Raw genomic sequence first — 27,725 nt, 5'->3', positions numbered from 1 at the left:
GGGCACCTGTAGTCCCAGCTACTCGGAGAGGCTGAGGCAGGAGAATGGCGTGAACCTGGGAGGCGGAGCTTGCAGTGAGCCGAGATTGCGCCACTGCACTCCAGCCTGGGTGACAGAGCGAGACTCCGTCTCAAAAAAAAAAAAAAAAAAAATAGTAGCCAGGATCATGTGCCCTTCATCCACTTTTCCTCATTGATGACATCTTATTAATTAGGGATTTTTTAAGATACATTTTTTTCATATTGTGTAATTTCACATAATTTTTAGTTTTAAGCTTGTGAAATTCATTAACCTTTGAATCCTATGATATTCAGTTTAGTTTGTGTGTTACTTCCTCATGAAAGATCTTTCCTAAGTACCCTATCTCAAATAGGTCTTCTGTCCTCTGTCCCCACATCCATTAGTATCTATTCAGTCACATTGTATGTTAACCTTCATAGCTTTGTTATCATCTGAAAGTATTTTCTTTATTTACTTATTTAATTTTATTGTCTGTTGTGTTCACCGTGTATTACTAGCACCTAAATTTTTACTGATTTTGTACATAGGATTTCTCTGCCTTTTTTTTTTTTTTAATGCTTTGAGAATCAGAGTAGAGTTAGAAGGGCCAGCCTTCCTGATTTTTAGGAGAGAAGAACATAATTCTGGAATGTCTCCTCAGTCAGCCTTACCCTGGCTATGGGAATCCTTGTTTTTTTTCTTTTATTTTTAGTTTAGAACATTGGAAGATTCTTTTGGTCAGTGTTGTTATCAAAAATATATTCATGGAGACTTTGTGACCTATTGATTTTTCTAGTAAAAAGTTCTAGGTTTTTCAGGGCCTAAGTATATCCTAAATCATCCAACTCTTAATATTTCATCTTTATTTTCTTATTTACTCATTTTTATTGTGGTTAAAAAAACACTTAATATGGGACCTACCCTCTTAACCAGTTTTTAAGTGTGCAGTACAGACTGTTAACAATACGTACCATGCTGTACAGCAGATATCTAGAACTTTTTGTGTCTTACATGACTGAAACTATACCCATTGAACAGCAACTCCTCATTTTCCCCTCCCCTCAGCCCCTGGCCACCATCCACCATTCTGCTTTCTTCTTCTGTAAGTTGGACTACTTTAGATACCTTGTATAACCTTTTATTTTACAGGAGGTTATCATTGAAAAGAATTTTGTCTTAATTTACATTCACATACATTTTCTACAAAAAAAAACAGGTGAAGTGAACCTTTTATTATTCCTTTGAAGGTTGGCTATGTTCATTGTTCACCAGAACAAGATTATTCTTCCAGTACCCCTCTGAATTTGCTATGGAAGACTTGTTATTTTGGGTGTTACCTAATCCGCACCCACAGATACAGCCTTTTTTATCAGATTACTTGAGATATGGGCTGTAGATATCTCAGTAGGAAACAAGCTTATGTGCAGTTCTGTTGTTTACATCTATCTGAAGTTTGTGAAAATGGAAACCTTTTAGGGAATATCAAGTTGCAAAATGGATACATGGATGATTTGTTATACATTTAGGTCAAGTCACAGTCTCCTTGTCTCCCTTAATTCTTTCTTGGTCCTTTGCCTCCATGTGGCTTTTCCTGGAAGTAAGTAGTGACTCAATTAATTTGACAAACACATAATGTTGTGGTCAGATTGTATAGAGTGTGTATCTTAAGATTTTTCCCCATCTCTTCTAGTTAGCTCAGCCAGTTCTAATTCTGCTTAAGTTTAAGGGCACATGGTCAATTTATATCAGCAAAGCAGAAAATTCCTACCTGCATAAAGTACTTTAATAAACTAAAGTATCTTTAGTTTTTATTATTAATGTTTTTCTACATGCTAGGTGCCACTGTTAAACCTAGTAGTGCAATCCCCAATATGGGCTGCAATCCAGCAATGGAGAGGCTGGATGATGTTGACTCCAGTACTCTTGTGGTGGGATTAGTGGAATTTAGTGAATCCCCACTTAGACAACCCAGCCTTTTTTTTTAAACAGAAAAACAGTGTGCCCTGCTGTCCCCCAAGGATTTCAAAGCCACAACACCTTCAGGTAATTTCATTCCCAGGATGTGGTTGTGTATTGTCAAATGAAAAGAAGCATGGAAGCTGTGAATTCTAATATTGTTTTTCTGACTAACTTGTGAAATTTTTTTTTTGGAGGGGGCGAAGGTGTTTAGGGCTTTGTGTCTTCATTAAATAAGTATAATAATACCATTAATGTGACTCACCATCATCGTGAAGTATAAATTTGAAAATGGCATACGCTTTAAATGGACTTTGCAAAGGAAAACTTGTATTTCACTTATTATTGACATGTTTTGCATTCTGGTTGTTCTGAATGCTAATTGAATTCATTTGTTTTCTCTCAGTGTAGGTTCAGAAATTGCATTTAAGGTTGTCTGCATTCTTTACTTATTTAATGTAATCCTGGGCTTTATTAACTTCATTTCTGTTTTTCATTCTAACTATATGTATTGAAATGCAGTGTGAAAGATAAAGCTTGAATCAAATGATTGACAACTCTAAAGATGGGTTAATATTAATATCTTCTTTCATTAACTCTTAAAAACTTAAGTTAAATCGTCGTTTATATTTGTATTTGTTAAATATTATTGAAATTAAAAGATCCAGTATGTTTCTGACTAGTAGTGGGCATTTTTTCCCCAAAGTTTTAAGAAACCATTTGATTTTTGGAGGTTTTATTTAAAATTCCTTGCTAGTATACATAATTTTTTAAGATAGCACTAAATGCTATATACTTTTAAAATGAGCTGCTTACCTCATTTAAAATAAAAAGTGAGGCTGGGCACAGTAGCTCACACCCAGGTACACGTAATCCCAGTACTTTGGGAGACCGAGACAGGAGGATCACATGAATTCAGGAGTTTGAGACCAGCCTGGGCAACATAGCGATACTCTGTCTCTACAAAAAAATTTTGTTTTTATTAGCCAGGCATGGTGGTGCATACTGTTAGTCCCAGCTACATGGGGGACTGAGGCGGGAGGATTGCTTGAGTTGAGGAGATTGAGGCTGTAGTAAGCCGTGATCGTGCACTCCAGCCTGGACAATAGAGTGAGACCTTGTCTCAGAAAAATAATAAAGTAAAAAGTGGGAGATGCCTTTGAAATATTCTTAATGACACATATTGAAATTGGTAGGTAAAAATAAAATAGTTATTTTTTACAGTGATACAGTTATGCTATTCTTTACAAAATAGTAAAATATATTTGTTATGTAAAGATAGTTTGTTTTGTCGATGGAGTTTGGAATCTCCCCGTATCATTCAACCTCAACCCTATCCAGATCTCTTTCACTGACTAGCTATGTGATTGTAGGCAAATTACTTATCTTCTTCATTTCTCAACTTACACTATTGTAAGGGGTATATTAGTAGAAAATAACTCACAGGGTTCTTGTAAAGATTAAATGAGTTAAACCCACAAGTACTTAACACAATGCTTGATATATAGTTAAGACTCAATAAAAAGAATCTATTTTTAAAATTTTCATGCTAAAAAAAATGTTCCCTCATATGGAAGTTTACCAAGATGAAACTTTGCCCAGCCCAGAATCATGTGTAAGTCTTGTATTCAGTTATCTAATAAAACACTTTTATTTTATGTTAAATTGAAGAAAAAATACATCTAAGATAACCTAAATCTTATTTTCTACTTTATACTTATTTATGAAGTATGTTAAGTATATATATATTAGTTTTTTGTTTTCCTTTGTTTTTGAGACGGAGTCTCTCTCTGTTGCCTAGGCTAGAGTACAGTGGTGTGATCTCGGCTCACTGCACCCTCTGCCTCTGGGTTCAAGTAATTCTGCCTCAGTCTCCCAAGTAGCTGGGACTACAGGTGCCCACCACCACACTCGGCTAATTTTTTGTATTTTTAGTAGAGACGGGGTTTCACTGTGTTAGTAGCCAAGATGGCCTCGATCTCCTGACCTTGGTGGCGTGAGCCACCGCACCCAGCCAAGTATACATTAGTTTTTACCCAGTTAGTTCCTAGTGAACAAATTAGACTTACTTCTTTTTTTTTTTTTTTTGGTTTTTTTTTTTTGAAATAGAGTCTCACTCCGTTTCCCAGGCTGGAGTGCAGTGGCATGATCTTGGCTCACCGCAACCTCCACCTCCTAGGTACAAGCCATTCTCCTGCCTCAGCCTCCCAAGTAGCTGGGATTACAGGCTCATGACACCACACCCGCCTGATTTTTGTATTTTTAGTAAAGATGGGGTTTCTCCATGTTGGCCAGGCTGGTCTCGAACTCCTGACCTCAGGTGATCTGCCCACCTTGGCCTCCCAAAGTGCTGGGATTACAGGTGTGAGCCACCATGCCCTGCCAAATTGGACTTCCTTTCTGACAATTTTCACTTCTATCATATATTACTATAAAAATTGGCAAACCATGCTGATGAAATTAGGTACATATTTAGAGACTTCTCCATTTACTCTTCTCTCTAGTAAGAAATATAATCAACTAAATTTACTTTTGAAGATTCTTCCAAGTTTGCAGTTCTGTGATTGGCTGTCTTATGTATTTCACTGTTTCTCTCTTCCTGCTGTCAGCTGCTCAAGTTATTCCTCTGTGTATTACTTAGGAAACCTCTTAATTTTATTTCCCTCTCACCATTCTTCTCAGCCTTCCAGTCCATCATACACATTACTACTAGATTAATAGTCTTAGTATAATCCTTTCATCATCTCCTTTGCTCAAGAAACTACATTTGCTCCCTCTTGCCCAGAAAATCAAATACAGCCAGTAGCTTACCCTCCTTCATAATTAGGCATCTCTATTTTTTAAAGTCACTACTGTTGGTATTAGACTGCACTTCTCAACAGTGCTCTTCTATAATGTTAAGAAAGTGCTATCACAGTTCTTTGTCTTGATCTGTATGTGTCAGGCTCATTCCTCTAGCCACTCTTGTTTTATTGCTGTGCTCTTATTTTCTCCGTACCCTTAATCGCTCCCACTTCCTGGACAAACATGTACTTGTCTTCCAGGCAGTTTTAGCTCAAATTTCACCTCTTCCATGACTTTTTGATTAGCTCCTGTCATAACTTTCCCTGAAATATATAGGTTGGCTTTTACATTTCTGTATTAATGATAGAAAGGTTTATGAATACCATTAAAACATTGCTATTTTTAAAGTTTTTCCATATGTAATAGTGCTGGTATAATTATGTGCTTAGTAAATTTTCATTTCCTTGGTAGGTTTTAAAGAAGAACCTCTTTATATGTGACTTTTCCCCCACTTAATGGCTTTTCCTTTGGTTTTACAGAGGCTGCAAGTCGGGCCATAGTTCAGTTCCTGGAGATCAATCAGAGTGAAGAAGCCAGTAGAGGCTGGATGCTTCTGACCACAATTAATTTGTTAGCTTCCTCTGGTCAGGTAAGTTCTTAGTTTTCATGTTTGATAACTCAGCGTCTTTATTTTATAGCCTCTCGTGATTTTATTATTAAATACATCATTATATCCAAATGAGATACTATGATAATCATTTGTATTCTTCTCTTTTAAAACATTATTTCATGCTTCTCATAACATCTCTGCAAGGAGTTTGATGTTCGATGCGTTGTACTCATAAGGAAACGCATGGCTTAGAGCAGTGTTTTCCATCTCGATAGGTTGTAACACACATAGGACATAACCATTTGTGGCTGGGCTCAGTGGCTCACACCTGTAATTGCAGCACTTTGAGAGGTCAAGGTGGGAAGATTGCTTGAGCCCAGAAATTTGAGACCAGTCTGGGCAACATAGAGAGACCCCAATCTCTTTTAAAAAAAAAAAAAATTAGCCAAGCATGGTGTCCTGCACCTGAAGTCCCAGCCGTTCAGAGGCTGAGGCAAGCGGATTACTTGAGCCTGGGAGGTTGAGGCTGCAGTGAGCCATAATTGCACCATTCCAGCCTGGGTGACAGTGAGACCCGGTCTCTAAAAAAAAATTTTTTTAATGATACCATTTGTAGAGCATTCTGGGCAAACAGATGGACTATTTCTGGCTGGTGGCAAGTAACTCAGGAGCTCTGGGTCCTTCAGGCCCAGCCCAGCACTTTTGTCACCGATGTTAGGGAAACCGATGTTAGGCTCAGGAAGAATAAAAAAATCACTGTTTATCTAAGGTCACTCAGCTAATAAAGAACAAATGACATGGAAAATAGTTTTAAATTTTTATGGGAAATAAGGAAACTGACATTTTTAGGATAATATATATTTTCTTCTCATTTGATTTATTCTGGAGATTGCTTTTTATTTCCTCTAAATTAGCTGTAAGTATCTGTCATGAAATGTGTTGCATGTGCTCATTAATGAGCTATTTGGATACCTGATTTTTGGCCTTTGATGTTTTGGGGATGAAAGAGATTAATTCAGCCTTCTAAAATCCAGAGTATAATTACCTACCAAAGTCAGTACCAATCTTGGGAATGTCTGTTGTCTAAGTTACAGTGGACTTTCAGACACTCTCATCATGTAATAATGGACCTACTTAACTGTAACATAATTGTACCATGTGACTGGCCACAGCAAATGCAGTGCATACGTCTTAGTAACCATATCCTGAAACCTGTCAGTAACCCAAAGTAATTATCTCTTAGAATTTTCTCCTTGGAATGATCTGTTTTCTTTTTATTTGTTTTCTGTGTTTTTTCTCTCTTTTTTTTTTCTTTCGTTTTTTTGAGGTGGAGTCTTGCTTTGTCACCCAGCCTGGAGTTGAGTGCAGTGGTGCGACCTCAGCTCACTGCAACCTCTGCCTCCCAGTTTCAAGCGATTCTCTTGCCTCGGCCTCCCGAGTAGCTGGGATTACAGGCGTGCGCCACCACACCCAGCTAATTTTTGTATTTTTAGTAGAGACTGGGTTTCACCATGTTGGCCAGGCTGGTCCCGAACTCCTGACCTCAGGTGATCCACCTGCCTTGGCCTCCCCAAAGTGCTGGGATTATAGGCATGAGCCACACTGTGCCTGGCCCTCTTTTTTTTTTTTAAGCTCAGGGAATTGGTGTAACCAACCTGTCCTGGTGTTCCTGGGGTTTTCCAGGTTTTAGCATAGGAAGGCCTGCATCTCAGGATACTGCACAGTCTCAGGCAAATTGAGAGGGTTGGTTATTCTAAGTAATCTTCAAATGGTCCCAGAGTAGACCATTGTTTTCATGTATCTGACTCTACTGGATGAGTAACAAAATCTCAATTCTGTTTGCTGTTGATGGTAGCTATAAATGTCTGTGTGTTACTGTACCAAAATTTGGTTTAGAATAGCGTATCTTTATTTGCTATTAAAACTTTATATAATTTAAATATTTACTATTGATATTTAATGTAAGTAATATTAACTTTTAATGCAGTTTTCTACATTTATTCATATTTTCTATAAAAACCTAATCACTTAAAAAATTACAAGTTTAGATGCCAAGTTGTACTTTAAATCTATCTACAATAAATGAAAATGAAACATCATACCACTTTGCTTACTGGCGAGCTAAAGCTAGTAATAATCTATCTGGAAATAGATACATTTAAAAAGCAAATTCAGTGTTATGTTTGGAGCTACCTTTTTTGAGTGCCATTTTCTGCTGGTAGCAGCGATACACAGAGATGACCAAAACATGGTCCTGACTCAATGCATAGATGTAAGAGATGAAGCAGAAAAAGATAATACCATAATATTTAATAATGGGGCATATATAGTGCTATTGAAAATAGAAATGTGAGAGTTAAACATTTTGAAAGTGAGGGTAGAAGGAAAGATGAGGAGTTCAGTAAACTTGGAGACATAGCAGATGTTTAAACTGAACTTTAAATGTATGGTAACGTAAGTGTTAAGAAATCATCGTAGATGAATAGAACAAAAGGTTTAGAGTATTTGAGACAAGAAATGGTATGTTGGGTATGTAGAAAGGGGCCACATCTTGCCAGGGATAGTCTTGAAGATTTCTCTTCATCACCCTGCTACTGCATTAGTTCTGGCCCCATCTCTCATGTGGTTTAGGGGGTTAGTTTCCCAGTTACCCTTTCCTTCTGGCTCTCTATATTTAATTTATGATCTGTATTACCACCAGCTAATTTTCTGAAATCTAGCTCTTTTACTTTTTGTTTGTAACATTTCACTGGGTCGTCACTGCCAAGAAAATAAAATGTGAGACTATTTTCATAAGTCATTGAGCATACACACTTTGTAGGCCACTTAGCCAGCTGTCTGACCTAAAGCAGGGTATATAAGTGATGAACCTCAGTTGCTTCATCTGTGAAATAAGGATCATTTTACAAATGAAGTCATGGGGTTGACTTAAGGAATAGGTGAGATGATGTATGTAAAGTGCTTATTAGCCTTATGCCTCTTACATAGTAAACAGTAATTCAAGGTTAGCCATTATTATTGTGGCTCTTCAGGAGTCAGCATTTTCAGACTCGGTGTTTCTTCAAAAATACTGTACCATATGGCCTAACCTCCTATGTATCTTCCAGGTGATCTTTCCCTGTTTAATTCCTTATACTTTTTAATGCCATTCCTGGCAGTGTTAGGCAATCTCTTTTATATTAGCCTGTATATACTACCATTGTTAGACTGAAATCTTAAGAGATTAAGTCATAGTTACTTAGGACTCTAATAATTCCAGTCGACTGTGGTCTTTTGAAGGACAGAGATGCTTCGTCTTTGCATGCCCAGCTCCCAGCACACAGCCTGACATTCCCTGGACACTCAATAAATGTTTTATGAGAAAGTAAACTAACTAATCAACAGATTATGCCAGTCTCTTGATCTCTAGTGCAGTTAAACTTTTTGTTCCAAACTGCACCATGGAAAATTTTGATAAATATTATATCATACTTAACAGTGTTGAAATATGTACTGTAAGAAGGTCTAGAGTTTCTCTTCTGGATATCTTTGAAAATAATATAGAGATGTATTTGTGTCAGTGATGGCTTTATCACTCAAGTGTCTTTCCAGCCTCAAAAATCTACAATAAGAATAAAGATAAAAATAATAGTAAAGCAACAATGAATATACAATTTAGTGCTTAATGTATCTTTGTATGTATTATCTTACATAACTCTCATGTTAGCCATTAGAAGGGTGTATCATTCTATCTATTTTTATAAGAAAGGAAAGTGAATCTCAGGAGAATTAAGTAGTTTGCTGAAGTTCGTAGTTCTTAAGTGTCTGTTTTTCTAAATTCTAAAGATTATGCTTCCGAAACATGTTGCTTTTTAATAAATAAATATTACATTTAATTGATAATTTACTATATAACAAACTCAATCTCACTGTTTGATTAAAGCAAAATTGTTCAGATGCACAGTTGTATGTTTCTTCACTTGGGGTCATTTTTAAATTCTTACATGCATTTAAAAAGTTACCTTGATATGTAATTTTCAGGTTAACATTTATGAATTATTTAGCTGTACCAATTATAGTTGTGTCTATCTATTCACTTATTTATTGGTTTGTTTTCCAGAAAACCGTGGACTGCATGACAACAATGTCAGTGCCTTCCACCCTGGTTAAATGTTTATATCTGTTTTTTGACCTTCCACATGTGCCTGAGGCAGTTGGAGGTGCACAGAATGAGCTACCTCTAGCAGAACGTCGAGGACTACTCCAGAAAGTTTTTGTACAGGTATGAAAGGTGCTATTTGCCTACCTCCACCCTATTTAAAGGGAAGTGGGTATACTTCCTAAATAGATGTTTTACATATTCCATTTTTAACTCATATTTCATTTTATTTATGATAGTATGACTTTATCTCATATAATTATCACATTTTTTGAATCTGCAGAAATAATATTGAAATATTCTTTTCAGGAATATTTGAGTGAGGCATTAGCAAGTTTGTTTCTCTGAACAGATCCAGCCATTGAGATTACTTTTGCTATGTCGGAATGTCTCTAAATGAACTAAGCAAGGAAAACTTGAAAATGATATAAAGATTTGGATAATATTTCTTATAGTGTCTCAAAATTCTATCTAGTTGCTGTTTATATACAGGAAGTCCCTAGCCTATAAATATTTCACTTATAAAGACCGTTTACTTTGGTGGTGGCTGCCTCCTCCTCTGCCCTGCCTGTAAAGCTCTTCTTTCCCACTGTTAGCACTGTTCTTTTAATAGCATTGTGGGTTAACAAATGTGTGATAGACCTTTATTAGCTAGCCCAGGAATATAGTTATCATGTATGATATCCTTTCTTGGCAGAAAATTGTCAAAACAAGCAAACAAACATATAGAATATAATCTGCCCATTGGTCTAATACAGTATTAAAAAAACGACATTTGACACAAAAAGACAAATACTGCATGATTCCAATTATATGATATATCTAAAGTAGTCATACAGGTAGAACAGAAAGTGGAATACTGGTGGCTAGGAACTAAGGGAAAGAAGAAAAGGGAATTATTTTTCTACAAGAATAGAGTTTCAGTTTTGCAAGATGAAGTTCTGTTGCACAACAGTGTACGTATACTTAACACTGCTGTACCACACTCAAAACAGTTAAGATGGTAAATTTTACATGTTTTTTTAACCCATTCAACAGTTAAAAACAACACATTTAGATCTAGTTCTCTAAAGCTAAGTCATCTAAAATGCAGATTTCGCACCTTTAAAATGAAAATGATATCTACCTAAAAGGTTTTTTGAGGCTTAAATGACATAATATGTAAAGGTACGGTTTTCAGCTTAGCACATAGTAGATAGGAAGGAGAAGTAACTGTAATTACTGCCACTGCCACCATCACCACCATCGAGAGTAGGGAGAGAACAGTGGATTGGGGTAGAAAAGATTGAGCTGTATAGAGTAATGGTTGCAGGCTCACCTCATGTCACTGGGCTCTTTACTGTAAGGATGACTGTTTGGTAGAGCTGCTAGTGATGAAAGGACAGGAGAGAGTGAGACCAAGACAATTTTAGAAAGTAAAAGAATGGGATTATCAAGTAAAATACTAAATCAGTATATTTATTGAACACTTGATCTGTTAGATACTTTTGTGCTTGTGGTTAACATTTCTCATCTCATATCTCAATTTGCAAGATAACCCTACGACTTCAGAGCTTTCGTTTTTCCCCAAAATGATTACGTAAGCAAATGGCAGGAATAGGATTAGAACTCAGATCTATCTGATTCCTGAATTAGATTTGCTGAGAAAAGCAATGGGAATAAATGAAGTAGTAAATCGCATAGGAATTATAGCTGCTTGAAGATATTGCCGATGAATGTAGTGGGTTAATCTTTGCTGATTAGAATAGCAGCCTCATTTCAATAAACCCCTTTTAAAGAACTAATGCCTTAGGTAATAAATGGAATCTGCATTTTATACTTTTAAGACCTAGGTAAGCATAGCAAAGTTTTTTTAAAAAATTATTTCTATTTGAAAACCAGGTGCTGACTTTCAGTCATGTGGGAGTCACTTTAGCATACTGAAGTCATTGAATATTAAGGCCAAAAGGGACTCACAAGATAATTTAAATCAAACTCCTCATTTACAGTTGTGGAAACTAATATTCCGGTTTATAATCCATAGTAGGCGAGTGACAGTGATAAAAACCTAGCTCTCCCAACTCCTAGTTCACTGCTGCTTTTAGTGTATCACTTTCTTTGTTTTAGTTCCTCATCGCAGGCTAATGTTTTAATCATTGTGTCTAGGAAACCAATTGACACAAACTTATTAAATGTTTTAAAATAGATGAAATCCCTACATTTGTATTATGTGACAGATGGTTTCCTGGGACTTTAGCCTTTGGTAATGCTTCATGCAGGCATTCAGTTTTTTTGTTGTTGTTGATGTGGCCAGTTATTGCTCTGCCACACTTGGTTGGACTTTTGTAACAGAGTTCTTACAAATATAAGTGGTTAGTGTAGAGGCAGAAGAGGAATGAGAAATTTTTTTTGGAGAGAATCTTGCTCTGTCTCCCAGGCTGGAGTGCAGTGGAGTGATCTTGGCTCACTGCAGCCTCTGCCTCTTAGAGGTTCAAGCGATTTTCGTGCCTCAGCCACCCAAGTAGCTGGGATTACAAGCTGTGCCACCATGCCTGGCTAGTTTTTTTTTTTTTTTTTTAGTAGAGATGAGGTTTCACCATGTTGGCCAGGTTGGTCTCGAACTCCTGGGCTCAAGTGATCCTCCCGCCTCAGCCTCCCAAAGTGCTGGGATTACAGGCGTGAGCCACCACGCCCAGCCAGGAATGAAAAATTGACTTTACAGTTTTCTGTTCTGTAAAAATGAAAGGATCGTACTAGATTATTTGTAAGAATCCTTCTGCCTATAAAGATGAAGCAGTTATCTTACAAGTCAACAAATTCAAGAAATCCTTGCATCCAGTTTGAGAACAGTGATTTGATTTGTAAAAAAGTATTTTATTATATGTGGGTTTGTTTTCTATGTACCAAATTGGAAAACTGGCATTTGTCTCGCTAATCACATAAGGCAGTGTCAGAACCAACAACAACTATAGTCAGTAATAGACCCCTCTGAGAATATAGTTTTTTGTTGCATTTAACTGTCTGTATTCACATATGGTAAAAGATGATGACATATTACACATATTAATGGACATTTGGTATCCAGCAGTTTCTCCAGGCATTTGGTGGGAAGGGTACCGTATTTACTGATTTTATAAATATTGTATTGTTTTTATGAATTCTTAAACCTTTTTTCCTTTCTGATACTTGGCAGCTATGAATTAGAAAGCTTTTATATCTAAGCAAGTTTTTGCATTTGAAGGAAAAGGAAGGCGTAGTTTTCTCAGATAAAATGTGATATTTCAACTACCTCTCTCTGTTGAGCTTCGCTTCTCTTCTCTTCTCTTCTCTTCTCTTCTCTTCTCTTCTCTTCTCTTCTCTTCTCTTCTCTTCCTTCTCTTCTCTTCTCTTCTCTTCTCTTCTCTTCTCTTCTCTTCTCTTTTCTTTTTTGAGACAAGGTCTCACTCTGTCATCTAGACTGAAGTGCAGTGGCATTATCACAGCTCACTGCAGCCTCGACCTCCCAGGCTCAGGTGATCCTCTCATTTCAGCCTCCTGAATAGCTTGCCACCATGCCTAGCTAATTTTTTGTAGAGATGGAGTTTTACCATATTGCCCAGGCTGGACTCAAGTATTATCTGCCTACCTTGGGCCTCCCAAAGTGCTAGGATTACAGGCGTGAGCCACCACACCTGGCTGCTATTTTCCACTGATGCTGAAATACCAAAATTTCATGAAGCACTCTTTTTCAAGAGAATAAAATGATGTCATAAATTATAGTTATTTCATTCATATTATATATTTTAAAAAATATTTAGATGAGAAAATTTAGCAAAGAGGAGAAAAGTTAATTTTTCCTAACCTGAACTGGTATTAGAAGGAAGAGCCCATTGAGGGCAGAAACCATTGCTGAATTCCCAAGTGGCAGGCTCTTAATGATGTGTGCTCTTGTGTAGTGTGTATTCTGCAAATCACAGTTAAAGTTCTCATTCCAGTACTTAAGAAGTCTTGAGTCTTCTTTGAAAGCCAGACTTTAGGTTTTTGGCAACTAGATTTAAAATACTCTGAAATTAAGATTATTTATATTATTCTAATATCCTCTATTACTTGTATAGAAAATTGAAACAATTTCAAAGTATCTTTGCTTTTAAAGATCTATTTTTATTTCCTTTTTTTTCTAAAACTGTCCTTTTTAGAGAAGAAAATTACATTTTGCCTGTGGCAAACTAAAAATTAAAGAACTAAGTTACAAAAATAAAATGTTGACTTGGAAAAGCAATGCTGTTTTATCTTGTTTCAAGCCAAGGTATGCAAAAATATTAGGGTGAAGAGAGGATAGTAAATGTTTTTTAAAAAATAAGCTGATATAAGTAGGACTAGTTTACTGTCATAACATGATCAGCCATTTATTTACTTACATACACTCTTATGGTTTTTTAACTTTCATTATTAATTTTAATTGACAAATAATAATTGCACATATTTATAGGTCACAGTGTAATAATTTTTATGTATACAATGTGTAATGATCAAATCAAGGGTAACTAGCATATATATATCCATCACCTCAAACATTTATTATTTCTTTGCATTGGGAACATTTAAAATTCATTCTTCTGGCTATTTAAAAATATACAATAAATTGTTTTTTTAATAATATTCACCCTATAGTGCTATAGAACACTAGAACTTACTCCCAACTGTACTTCAGTATCCCTTAACCAGCCTTTAGCTTGCCCCACTTGCCTTCCCTTATCCACCCTTGGTAACCAAAATTCTACTCTTTACTTTCATGAGATCAACTTTTTAAACTTCTACATATGAATGAAAGCATTCAGTATTCATCTTTCTGTGCCTGCGTTATTTTCCTTAACATAATGTCCTCCAAGCTTATCTACGTTGCCTTTAATGACAAAATTTCATTCTTTTTTATGGCTGAATAGTATTAGATTGTATATATATTCCATGTTTTCTTTATCCATTCATCTGTTGGATACTTTGGTTGATTCTAAATTTTGGCTATTGGGAATAGTGCTGCAGTAAACATGGAAGTGCAGCTATCTCTTTGACATACCAATTTCATTTCCTTTGGATATATACCCCCAGTAGTGGGATTGCTAGATCATATGGTAGTTCTATTTTTACTTTTCTGAGGATCCTCCATACTGTTTTTCATAATGGCTGTACTAATTTACATTCTCACCAACAGTATATAGGAGTTCCCCTTTCTCTACTTCCTTACCAGCATCTGTTCTTTTTTATCTTTGATAATAGCCCTTCTAACTGGCTTGAGGTAATACGTTGTTGTGGTTTTAATTTTCATTTGCCTGATGATTAGTGATGTTGAGCATTTTTTCATATACCTGTTGGCCATTTCTATGTCTTCTTTTGAGAGCAGTCCATTCAGCTCATTTGCCCATTTTTAAATCAGATTATTTGATTTTTGCTTATACACTCTTGTTTTGTTTTATATTTTAGATCTTAGTGAAACTGTGCAGTTTTGTTTCCCCTGCGGAGGAGCTGGCTCAGAAAGATGATCTCCAGCTTCTATTCAGTGCAATAACCTCTTGGTGCCCTCCCTATAACCTGCCTTGGAGAAAGAGTGCTGGAGAAGTCCTCATGACCATATCTCGTCATGGTCTTAGTGTCAATGTAGTGAAGTATATTCATGGTGAATATCTCTTTATATATTTAAGTGTTCTAAATTTCTTCCACTTTTCTTCATTTAATAATAGATTTATTTTTATCTTTCAGTATTCTAAAGCTTGTTCTTTAAAATAAAAAATAAATTTGCCAAGAGAAAAGGAAATATTTTTTTCATCTGTGGGGCATTTCAAATGTAAAACATTCTCCTCACAAGTTCTGAACAATAGATATTTCTTTTTTTTTTTTTTTTTTTTTTTTTTTTTTTTTTTGATGGAGTCTCACTCTGTCACCCAGGCTGGAGTGCAGTGGCGCGATCTTGGCTCACTGCAACCTCCACCTCCCGGGTTCAAGCAATTCTCTGCCCTAGCCTCCTGAGTAGCTGGGATTACAGGTGCACACCACCATACCCGGCTGATTTTTGTATTTTTAGTAGAGACAGGGTTTCACCATCTTGGCCAGGCTGGTCTTGGACTCCTGACCTCGTGATCTACCCTCCTCGGCCTCCCAAAGTGCTGAGATTACAGGCGTCAGCCACTGCGCCTGGCCAACAATGGATATTTCTAAAAGTTAAAAAAAATTCATTGTTGTGTAAATTCAGTCATAATGTAATGAAAGTTCTATGTCACAGCCTATTCTTCTCTCTTCTTTTATTGAATAAAAAAGAGAAGTTTTTTTGATATCCTGTAACCAGTCTTTCTGAAGATATTGCATAAGTTGCTAGGTAATAATCTGTCTTATGCAGCATAGATGGAATTGGGTGGATTCTTTATCAGCAATAAGAAGACACTCGGTTTAAAGTATATGTAATATTCAGCTATCTTTTAAAATGTCTGTATAGGAGACAGTTGCCTTAGCATCTCAAGCAATCTACTTATTTGGTATATACACAGATGCTCCTCGATTTATGATGGGGTTATGTCCCAATAAACCCATCATAATTTGAAAATAGTACACTTAACCTGCCGAACATCATAACTTAGCCTAGCCTACCCTGAAAGTAGCTAGAACACTTATGTTAGCTTATAGTTGGGTAAGATCATCTAACACAAAATCAACTTTATAATGAAGTATTAAATATCTCATGTAATATACTGAATACTGTTCTGAAAGTGGAAAACAATGCTTATATGGGTATATAAAGTACAGTTTCTATTGAATACATGTTGCTTTCACACCATCATAAAATAGAAAAATCTTAAGTCAAATCATCAAGTTGAGAACTACCTGATATTATTGTCCTGAAACTCCTTCAAAATAATTAATACACCAGTTTGTTCACTTACATTTATTAAGTGATATATATGAAAGCTAGTACCTAATATATGAGTCAGTTATTAAATACGTATTTCTTCCCATTCCTCTGTTAAATCTTAGCTTTTGTTATGTAACAGTGAGTTTCTTTATACAAATACATATCACCAAAGATAAGAAAGTGAAAGTCTTCCTTGAAATGCTACAAATCCTCAGAGTCAGGGATAAGATATAACTGTGTTTTAAACTAGTAATATATTATACAAATAAAATTTTAAAAATTGTATTTCCTAAAGTATTTCTGTATCTCATTGGTCTATAGTCTCACTAATTTATTTATTTATTTATTCTTTTTTTTTTTTTTGAGACAGTCTCGCTCTGTCACCCAGGCTGGAGTGCAGTGCAGTGGCGTGATCTTGGCTCACTGAAATCTCAGCCTCCTGGGTTCAAGTGATTCTCCTACCTCAGCCTCCCAAGTAGCTGGGACTACAGGCACGTGCCATCACACCCAGCTAATTTTTGTATTTTTAGTAGAGACAGGGTTTCAGCATGTTAGCCAGGCTATATATTCTCTCTAACTTAAAGTTTTAACTAATTACTAGATTTTTCTTCTTAAACTTAGAAGTTCTTTTTTTTGCTTTTTTCATCTGGTTACTATATCAATATAAAAGATGAAAAATATCGTTTGGCAGTGGCCATTTGTTTAATGATAAAACATCAAAATATGTGAAAAAATTACACGTACATACATGTCAACTGATTTTCAACACATTTCTGTATTATCCTTTGTTTACTACCTAGAGGCAGTGCTTTGCCAATGCATATGATTCTTATATTGACTTTTAGAATGTGTTACGTTTATCTCATAGTATTTTACGGATATGTTAAAATTTAATGTTTCATTAAACAACAGTTAACAATTAAAAAATTTTTAAGCAATTGTCAGGAATAATGCATATTTATTTAATTATCTATTCTTACAGAGAAAGAGTGTTTATCTACATGTGTTCAGAATATGCAGCAATCAGATGACCTGTCTCCCCTAGAAATTGTCGAAATGTTTGCTGGGCTTTCTTGTTTCCTCAAAGATTCCAGCGATGTTTCCCAAACACTTCTGGATGATTTTCGGATATGGCAAGGATATAATTTTCTTTGTGATCTCTTGCTTAGGTAAGACTGCTCAATTTAAGAATGTATTTTAAATGTCTACTCAGTCTTTTTTATCAAAGAAAACAATGTGATTTGGGGTTATAGGAAAAGCAAATTAAGGAAACACTTATTTAATGTATACCTGGCTTTACTCCCTTCTTTTTCTGGTGCGATCACAGCTCACTGTAGCTTTGTATTCCTGGGCTCAAATGGTCCTCCCACCTCAGCCTCCCAAGTAGCTAGGACTACAGGCATGTACCACCATACCCAGCTAATTTTTAAACATTTTCCATAGAGACAGGATCTTGCTGTGTTGCCCAGGCTGGTCTCAAACTCTTGGCCTCAAGCAATCCTTCGGCCTCCCAAAGTTCTGAGATTACAGTCATGAGCCACCACACCTGGCCTACTCCCTTCTTTTTATTCCTGTTCTGCCAACAGAGTGGAAAAGTGAATTTAGAGTTAAATTGCCAAATACAGGCCACAAACATGATGAAGTCAGAGGTTAGATACGAAGTATAAATCTGCTCTTTAGTAGCTGAGGGAGAAGAATTTAGATAAACTAATTAATATCTTAAAGTATAAACTCTTAATTATATTTTTGGTTCTTTATTTTGTAGTACTTCTAGTCTTTTTATTAATGTACTTAATAATTATGTAGAGGGAATAAAACCTTACAATTGTGTATATGAAACAAATTAATAATTTCAAAATGTGTTACTAAACCCCTTTTCCATTTCAAATGGTTCGTGCACATACTAGAAAGTGGCTGGTTACAGATTTTCTTAATAAGAAGATAGTCACCATTTTTTAGCAGCTATTCCTGGGCCATTATTTTTAAATCATTTGATCTATTATAAGACACCACTGTTTTGTAAACTTACTTGTCTCCCTCCCTTCCTTCCTCCCTTCCTCCTTCCCTCCCTCTGGGGTCTCGTTATGTTCCCAGGCTGGAGTGCAGTGGCATAATCATAGCTCGCTATAATTTTTAACTCAAGAGATCCTCCTATCTCAGTTTCCTAAGTAGCTACACCCAGCTATATTTTGTTTTACTTATTTTTTTTGTAGAGCCTATGTTGCCCAGGCTGGTGCCAAACTCTAGCCTCAAGCAGTCCTCCTGCCTTAGCCTCCCAAAGCACCAGGATTATAGGTGTGAGCCACCATGCCTGGCCAGAACTTGTTATTTCTAACACCAATTTAACCTAATTGCTGCTAGTTGGTATTAGATAACCCCTAAGAATATCATTTTGCATATATATGCAAATTTATAAATATGTATGAAAGTTGATGAAATAACCACTTCACATTACTAGAGGGGTATTAATTGATTCATCCTTTGAGAACGTAGGTTGGCAAGATATTAAGAGCCTTAAAAATGTTGCTAATCTGATACAATAATTTCATTTATGTTTATTGATCCTAAAGATATAATCCAAAATGTAGACAAGATTTTATTTATTAGTGCTTTTGTATTCTGCCAGCTGTTGCACCTCTCATTCTCCAAATGTGTGGTTGGCTCTGCATGGCCCCTGAAAGCTTACCTGTGAAAGCTTACACTAATGTGTGGAAGTACACATACAGCACTAGTAAAGGAAAAAAATAGGTTACAACATTCTGTATATAGTATGAGAATAAATATTGTAAAAACTGAACTTTTCATATTAAAAAGATAAGCTTAAGAAATATATAAGAATGTTAAATGTGTTTGTGAGGCTAATCATACTTTTTCTTCTTTCCTACTTTTTGGCATTCTCCAAGTTTATTTTAATGAGAATAATTACTTCTTTTAAGGGGAAATACCCAATAAATCTTTTTTTTTTTAAAGATATTTGTTGCAACCCATTTTGTGTTCTCAGTAAAGCCATGGTTGAAAGATAATTCCCTAATGATCCCAGTGTTCTTTCAGTACTTCCCAGAGTACTTTATACATTTATTTACTGCATATAAAATTGAAAAATACTTCCTGTGTTAAATCTGAGAACACAACTAAAGAGAAAAAATACTTTCTAAATCATACTTTTCTAGATTGGAACAAGCAAAAGAGGCAGAATCCAAAGATGCCTTGAAAGATCTGGTTAATCTGATAACTTCCCTAACAACATATGGTGTCAGTGAACTAAAACCAGCTGGTATTACCACAGGAGCACCATTTTTATTGCCTGGATTTGCAGTACCTCAGCCTGCAGGCAAAGGTGAGTCTTGTTTTTTCCCTTATATGCTACTGAGAGAAATAGAGAAAGAATGAATTTGTCTTATTTTGGTATATTACTTTTTGTTTATGTTATATGTATAAAAGTAATATATTGTTTCCCTTAAGGCCTTTTTTTTTAAATGGTTTAAGTCTGTTTAAGTATTTCTTAAGTAATAATCTTTAATCTAGCAGATCAAATACTTGAAAATACTGTTATAAAAATATCATAAAATCAAACAAGGAGATTTATATTACAGTATTTTTTAACATTCAAACAATTTAATCAAAACATGCTTCTTTTGAATGTTGGCACTTCGTGCATTTCTACTTTACATGGATAGAACTCAATTTTCAGTCTAATCTCTGTAGCTATTGAGATATACAATCATCCCTCAGTATCTGTGGGGGATTGGTTCCAGGACCCCCCGCCGATACCAAACTCCATAGATACTCAAGTCCCTGATATAAAATGGTATAGTATTTGCATATAACCTACACATGTCTTCCCATATACTTTAAATAAATAATCTCTAGATTACTTATACTACCAAATACAATGTAAATGCTATGTACTTATTTTGCTGTATTGTTTAGGAAATAATGACAAGGAAAAAAGTCTGTACATGTTCAGTACTGATGCAACCACACCTTTTTTTTCTTTAATACTTTTCATCTGTGATTGATTGAATCCACAGATGCAGAACCCATGGATACAGGGGCTGACTGTGGACAGCATGAAGTATAACTGCTTGTATTTTATTTAAAACTAAGCAAAATCTAAGTACAGAGGTTACATTATTTCATTCAGGTCAGAGGATAAATTTTTATAGTCTAGATTTCCAAACATTTGGATCCTAATAATATTTAATTACGTACTTATGCAAGCTAGTTTTATTATGTATTTTTCAAAAAATGCACAGTAATCATTTCAAAGTAACCTGAACCTGGAGGCCTCTAATAGTTTTTATTCACATGACTGTCACTTACTAATTATTCAGTAGGATCATGATATTTCCATTTCAAATTTAACTAGCCAATAAATACAAACATGTCTGGTTATTTAAATTTATAATACATATGTTATGTATTAAATTTATAATACATATTTAAATTTATAATACATATGTTATGACTTAGAAATTGTCTTTAAATCAGTGAAAATAGATGGCATCATCAAACAGTGTAATATGATGTGCCTTCAGTACATAAGTTGTTGAGAACCTTTTAAATGAGTCTCTGCAGTAAATAGGGAGAAACCCATGTTTCCCTAAGTGATTTAAGGTTTCATTTTATTTACTATTAAGAAAAAAATAGTGTGGCAGTTCACACCTGTAATCCCAGCTACACAGGAGGATCTTTTGAGCCCAGGAGTTAAAAGCTACAGTGAGCTGTCATCACACCACTGCACTCCAGCCTGGGTGACAGAGCAAGACCCCCTTTCTCATAAAAGCAAAAGAAAAAAATAGAGGCTTCTCAGAAAACTTCTAATTTATAGATTCCAGCTTGATCATTCTACAGTTAACTGTTTCTTTGAATTAATATAAAAATATCGCAGCAATGTACTTCCTATTTTATACTTTATTGTTGTTTCATTTGGTTTATCAGTGTGATGTTGATATTGGCATAATAGCTAATCACAACAATTTAATTTTGTAATAATGCAGCAAAATTAATCTTGTGCATATATCATTGCCTGGCTTTGTCTCATTCATAACAGGGATAATAATTATATAACCTAGCACCTCCCAGGGTTATTGTGAGACTCCAGTGACATAATGTCTATGAAAGTAAGGCTATCTAGAAAGGATGATGCCCTAAGAGTCAGAATTTATATAATCGTAAGTGACCTAACTTTTCTAAACATCAGTTTCTTCTTCAGAAAAATTGGCATAATATTCTATAAAGTGAATGGGTGAAGCTACGTCATTTTGAGTTTCCTGTATAACTCAAAATTTTCTGTTTCTCATGGCCTACTTTTAGCATTATTGCAAGGATCATAGGAAATAGCTGTATTCCATTATAGAAAGGTTGTCTTTTATATTTTCTAGCAGTATTGAGGTGTAAATTGTGTACGTTAAATCTATTCAAGTGTTGAATTTGGTGAGTTTTGACAAGTGGATATGGTTGTGTAATCACCACTGTAATCATAATGTGGAATATTTTCATCGTCTAGAAAGTTTCCTTGTTCTCCTTAAAGTCAGTCCTCCCCACCTTAATCCTTGCCCTGGCAATCACTAGTCTGTTTTAGTTTTGCCCTGTCTGGAACTTCATACACTGTAATCATACAGTATATAGTTTTTTTTTGTATCTGGATTCTATCTAATCACTCCCCTCTTCACCGGGGGGAATGTGTTCCAAGGTCCCCAGTGGATACCTGAAACCACAGATAGTACCAAACCCTATATATTCTATGTTTTTCTTCCACATCATACATATGATAAAGTTGAATTTATAAATTTGTCACAGTAAGAGATTAACAACAATAATAGTAAAATATAACAATTATAGCAATATACAATAATAAAAGTTATGTAAATGTGTGCTCTCTCTTAAGAGCATGAGCACTCTCTCTCTCAAAATATCTTATTGTGTGTAATGTTTTCAGACTGTAATTAGCCATGGGTAACTGAAACCACAGAAAATAAAACCATGAAAATGGGGGGAATATGGTAATACTTTGGAGAATCACCTGTGTTATTGCGTGTATCAGAAGTTTGTTCCTTTTTAATGCTGGGTATTATTATTTCATTGTTTGGATAGTCCACAATTTGTGTATCTCTTCCCCAGTTGATGGACATTTATTTGACTATGAGGAATAAAGCTACAGTGGACATTTATATAAAACAAATCTTTCTGTGGACATACGTTTTCATTTCTTTTAGCTAAATAAAGAGCAGTGAAAGTGCTAGATCATATGGTAAATGTATGTTTAACTTTATAAGAAACTGCCAGAGTATTTTCTAAAGTGGCTGTCCCATTTTTGCATTCACATCAGCAATGTCAGTTCCAGTTGCTTGACGCTGTCAGTAACACTTGGTATTGTTAGTCCTTTTAATTTTAGATGTCTTACTAAGTATGCAATAATGTCTAATTGTTATTTTAATTTTCATTTTTCTAATTGACTAATGAAGTTTTGCATTTTTTATGTGCTTTGTCACCATCTGTTTCTCTACCTTGGTTCAGATCTCTGTGCCCATTATTTGATAGGGTTGTTTTATTGGAGTTATAAGAGTTCTTTAGATATTCTGTATAAGTTTTTTATCCCTTAATATGTATTTTGGAAGTGTGTTCTCTTAGTTTTGACTTGCTGAGTTTTTTTTAACGCATCTTTTGAGAAATGGAAGTTTTAAATTTTGATGAAGTCCAGTTTTTCATTTTAATAATATTTTGTGATTGTTTTTCTCCTATTGAAGAAATCTTTGCTTCAGATTCACAGAGATCTCTAATGTTTTCTTCTAATTTTTTCTTTATCCAGTGTTTCATATTTTAACTCTTAAATTAAGGTCTATGGTACATTTTAAGTTATTATCATAGAGGGTAGAAAGTAAGAGTTTCTTTTTTAATATGAATATCTGAATGTGCCAAGACCGTTTGTTGAAAATATCGTATATGACTACATATATCTGAGACACTTTCTGAATTTTGTTTGATTGATCCATGTGCCTATCCTTAAGCCAATACCACACTGTCTTGATTGCTGTAGCTTTATAACAAGCCTTAAAATCAGGTCACTTAAGTTGTCCAGTTTTGTTCATTCTTCTCAGAATCATATTGGCTATTCTAAGTCTTTTGTTTTTTTTTTTTTTTTTTTTTTTTTTTGAGACGGAGTCTCGCTCTTTCACCCAGGCTGGAGTGCAGTGGCGCGATCTCGGCTCACTGCAGGCTCCGCCCCCCGGGGGTTCACGCCATTCTCCTGCCTCAGCCTCCCGCGTAGCTGGGACTACAGGCGCCTGCCACCGCGCCCGGCTAATTTTTTTGTATTTTTAGTAGAGACGGGGTTTCACCGTGTTAGCCAGGATGGTCTCGATCTCCTGACCTCGTGATCCGCCCGCCTCGGCCTCCCAAAGTGCTGGGATTACAGGCGTGAGCCACCGCGCCCGGCCTTATTCTAAGTCTTTTGATTTTCCGTATAAATTAATAATCGTGTGAACTATTTTTTTGAAAAGCTGCTGAGATGTTGATTATTCTTTTCCAGACATCTTTACTTTTTATATTATGTAGGTAACCAAAAAACAAACTTAGATAGACCGATAGACACAGGAAACAAAGATAAATTTTTGGTATTTGCCATACATGTAATAAATATATATATTATAAACAAGAAATTAGAAAATTGAAATCATATATAGGCTGGAGATTTTTAAAATTCCCTGTGTTTTCAAGAAATGTCCAACTCAAGATTTCTGAGCATTCTTTTTTGTTTATTTTACAGACAGGATTGCTTTCTGTCGCCCAGGCTGAAGTGCAGTGGTGTGATCATAGCCCACTGCAACCTCAAACTCCTGGGCTCAAGCAATCCTCCTGCCTCAGCCTCCTGAGTAGCTAGAACCACAGGCACATGCCACCATCCCCAGCTAAATTTTTTTTTTTTTAATCTCCTGTAGAAATGGAGGTGGTCTTGCTATGTTACCCAGGTTGGTCTAAAACTCCTGACCTCAGGCAATCTTCCCAAAGTGCTAGGACTAGTGGAGTGAGCTACTGCCCCCAGCCCTGAGCATTCTTTCTACTCCATTTACTAATTTTGGTAGTTCTCTGGTTTATAGCCTTTCTAAAATCCAGCTTATTCTGTCAGACACTATGTTAATTTTTTGGTCACACTTGGAAATGCCATATACTCCTAATAGCAATTGTTCTGGGGACTACTTTTAGAGGCAAGCTGCTTATTTTCATGTACTTCAAATAGAACTTTCTGTCTTAATTTCTTTATAATTATTGTCACTAATTTGCCTCACCAGAGCCATGTATAAAGTTTTTTTTTTCCCCCATTTGGTATGTTTGAATAGCTGGCCATAAATTGCTTTAACAAATGTCTATATGAAGAAATTGTACTGTTAGCTAGAAAACAAAACAAAGTTCCAGCTTAAAATTTATAAAAATCACACTGTTCTAATTATAAAGGAAAACTGGAATTTAGAAAAATTTTCCCATCCTGTTTTCCTGCTTCATTATTGCTGCTCTCAGGCCTGTACCTCGAAGTCTTTTTAAATTGAGAGACAGCTGTCCTTATAGTCAAAATCAATCTCATAGATAATAAAATGCCATGCCACCACACATTTCCAAACTCAGAAGCATGGATGTTTATAATATGCTTTTATTCCCTCTAAAACAGTCTAACTTTTCAACATACACTATTTTTGAATTGAAATATTCATAATAATGCATTAAAATTTTAATCAGTGTTATTTTTAATTAAATGATTTTAACCTGATGAAGAAAAATAAGACCTTTTGTGAAAACAGGGTTATGTTCTTGTAAATAACTGATAAATGTTATAATTCATGATGTGTTTAAACAGACTAGTTTGCCATCATTAAAATATCACATAGTACCTACTTTTATGTTTTTCTTTTCTGTTTTAGGTCACAGTGTGAGAAACATCCAGGCCTTTGCAGTTCTTCAGAATGCATTTTTAAAAGCAAAAACCAGCTTCCTTGCCCAAATCATCCTTGATGCTATCACAAACATTTACATGGCTGACAATGCCAATTACTTCATTCTAGAGTCACAGCACACATTGTCACAGTTTGCGGAGAAGATTTCTAAACTCCCAGAAGTACAAAACAAATACTTTGAGATGCTGGAGTTTGTTGTTTTTAGCTTAAATTATATACCTTGTAAAGAACTTATTAGTGTCAGTATCCTCTTAAAATCTAGCTCTTCTTATCACTGTAGCATTATTGCAATGAAAACACTTCTTAAGTTTACAAGACATGACTACATATTTAAAGATGTGTTCAGGGAGGTTGGCCTTTTGGAGGTCATGGTAAACCTTTTGCATAAATATGCTGCCCTGTTGAAGGATCCAACTCAGGCACTAAATGAACAAGGTAAAGTATTGTCTGTAATTTTATTTTTATTTGAAAAGGGGTTCAAAACAGAGAGTTTTTTTGTTCTTGTTCCCATTCTTTGGTTATTGATTTCAATGACTTCCTAATGTGTATTATTGTGACATATTAGTGAACTATATTTTCCAAAATTTACAGGTTCATTCAACCTCTGTTAGGTAATTGAGGAGGAGGAAGCTAGAATTATGTGAGTGTATTGGAGACAGTTTAAAGGAAGGTAAAAACTGAGGGAAGACATGTATGATCCACATGACTAGTATCTACTGCCTTCTGCTTCTAAGAGCAAGTTTTAAAAGCTTCTGAAAATAACCAGATTTATTATTAATTACAACTAATAAATATAGTTAAATGTATAGTTACTTCAATGTGTTTTTATTGTACAGAGCAAATACATATATTTAATGATGTTATATACACAATGTATTATCATTGGGTACCTCTGTGATAAATCTGATAAAAGTACAGTAGTATCTGGCAATTAATAAGTATTAAATGTGAATTAATACAGATTGAATAGGTAGCTTTATTCATGAACTTTTCTCTCTTTTTGGTATATCAAAATCTAGCATTCTCCTGTTGACATCCTTTATTAGGAAAACCCTCTGTGAAGAGGATATATTTAACCTTTGCATTTTCATTTTTAATATTTATTAGATAACGGCCACTTGCAAGCATACCGAAATAAAATCTGTTAATGTTGATTTTGAGCCTACTTTTGCCAAATGTTGGACACATGCATCGTTTTAAAGATTATATTATATCTGTCATATTATGGGTAAAACTGAATACTGAAGAAACAAAGAAATTATTACAGTAAAACTGAATCAAGAAAAAATAAGCTTATCACTTTTGTAATTTGGACCTTTGAACCTTTTTTTAGGGGACTCAAGAAATAATAGTTCAGTTGAAGACCAAAAACACCTGGCTTTATTGGTTATGGAGACCTTAACAGTGCTTCTTCAAGGATCAAACACAAATGCAGGTAATTTAAAAAGCCATAAGGAAATACTTTGGGAGATTACCACTGATTACATCTTCTGTGGTGATTCTTGCTTCTGAAATCTTCCTGTCACTTAAGAGAAAAAGCTATTGATTCAGTGATGGTACCCGTCATGTCCCTAAAAATGCAGTACTTTTGACCATCAGGAGCACCTTGATGACAAAATATGTAACATTGTTACTATTTCAAAATGATGTTTAAATTGCTTTTTATAGTGTCTTGTGTTGAAAGTATTCTTCTAATTTTTTATTGATACACTCTTACTCAAGTTGCTATTTAAATTCTTTCTAAAATTTTCTTTACACAGTGATTTAAAGAATTTTTTAGTACTGCAGGTTAGAGTATTATAATGTTACAACCTTCAGGAAATACTGAACAATGATTCTCTAATAAAACATAATCTCTCCAAGGTTAATTAACTTTACTAAATATTTTGTTTAATTTTGGTCTCAATTTCTCTTTTATCCTTTTCTACCTGTCATTAACAGATAGCCTAACTATATTTATAAAATATCACTCTTGCTTTTTAAAAAAGATTACTTGAGGTTTTAATTAACATCAAACAACTCTCAGGTAATAAGGTCAGTACAACTTGAGAGGAATAATGATGGAAAATTAGTTCAGATTAGTAGGCTGGGCCCAAATCATAGGGAGCTTTTTAGACCATGGTAAGGAGCTTGAAATATATTTTAAGTGTTATGGAAAGCCATGGATGAATGAACCCCATGCACAAATGCATGACTGTTTGCCTGAATGCAAAGAAACTCAGCATTCATTATATTTAAAATATATTGCGTATCCCAGGTACCATGCTAGCTAGGTGTTAGAATAACACCTAGATTCTAAGGTAAGATCATTCTTGCTCTCTGGGAATTAGAATCTAGTGAAGAAAAATGTAGACACATAATTATAGAAGTAATTAGTCTGATACAACTTTGGCAAATGCTAAGATAGACTTGAATGAATTTAACAGGCAATTG

The 27,725-nt window shown here is 35.0% G+C and overlaps 1 protein-coding gene across 4 annotated transcripts in view; it reads left to right on the top strand.

Annotated features, from left to right (window-relative positions):
- Positions 1-27,725, top strand: part of WDFY3 (WD repeat and FYVE domain containing 3) — a 305,264-nt gene that overhangs the window by 125,508 nt on the left and 152,031 nt on the right. For 2 of the 4 annotated variants that reach the window (XM_030819090.1, XM_030819089.1), the window contains exons 6-12: positions 5,280-5,389; positions 9,450-9,611; positions 14,925-15,117; positions 17,327-17,513; positions 19,515-19,681; positions 25,260-25,727; positions 26,626-26,727. In XM_030819090.1, coding sequence (XP_030674950.1) covers positions 5,280-5,389; positions 9,450-9,611; positions 14,925-15,117; positions 17,327-17,513; positions 19,515-19,681; positions 25,260-25,727; positions 26,626-26,727 — 1,389 coding nt within the window. Of the gene's footprint in view, positions 1-1,989; positions 2,044-5,279; positions 5,390-9,449; positions 9,612-14,924; positions 15,118-17,326; positions 17,514-19,514; positions 19,682-25,259; positions 25,728-26,625; positions 26,728-27,725 lie in introns of those variants that run through there. The other 2 variants (XM_030819088.1, XM_030819091.1) reach the window with 2 other exon arrangements.

The sequence above is a fragment of the Nomascus leucogenys genome, chromosome 9 (assembly GCF_006542625.1).
Source record: "Nomascus leucogenys isolate Asia chromosome 9, Asia_NLE_v1, whole genome shotgun sequence".
NCBI classification, from domain to species: Eukaryota; Metazoa; Chordata; class Mammalia; order Primates; family Hylobatidae; genus Nomascus; species Nomascus leucogenys.
Note: the sequence above shows the minus strand (reverse complement) of the source record. Positions and strands in the feature narration are given on the sequence as shown.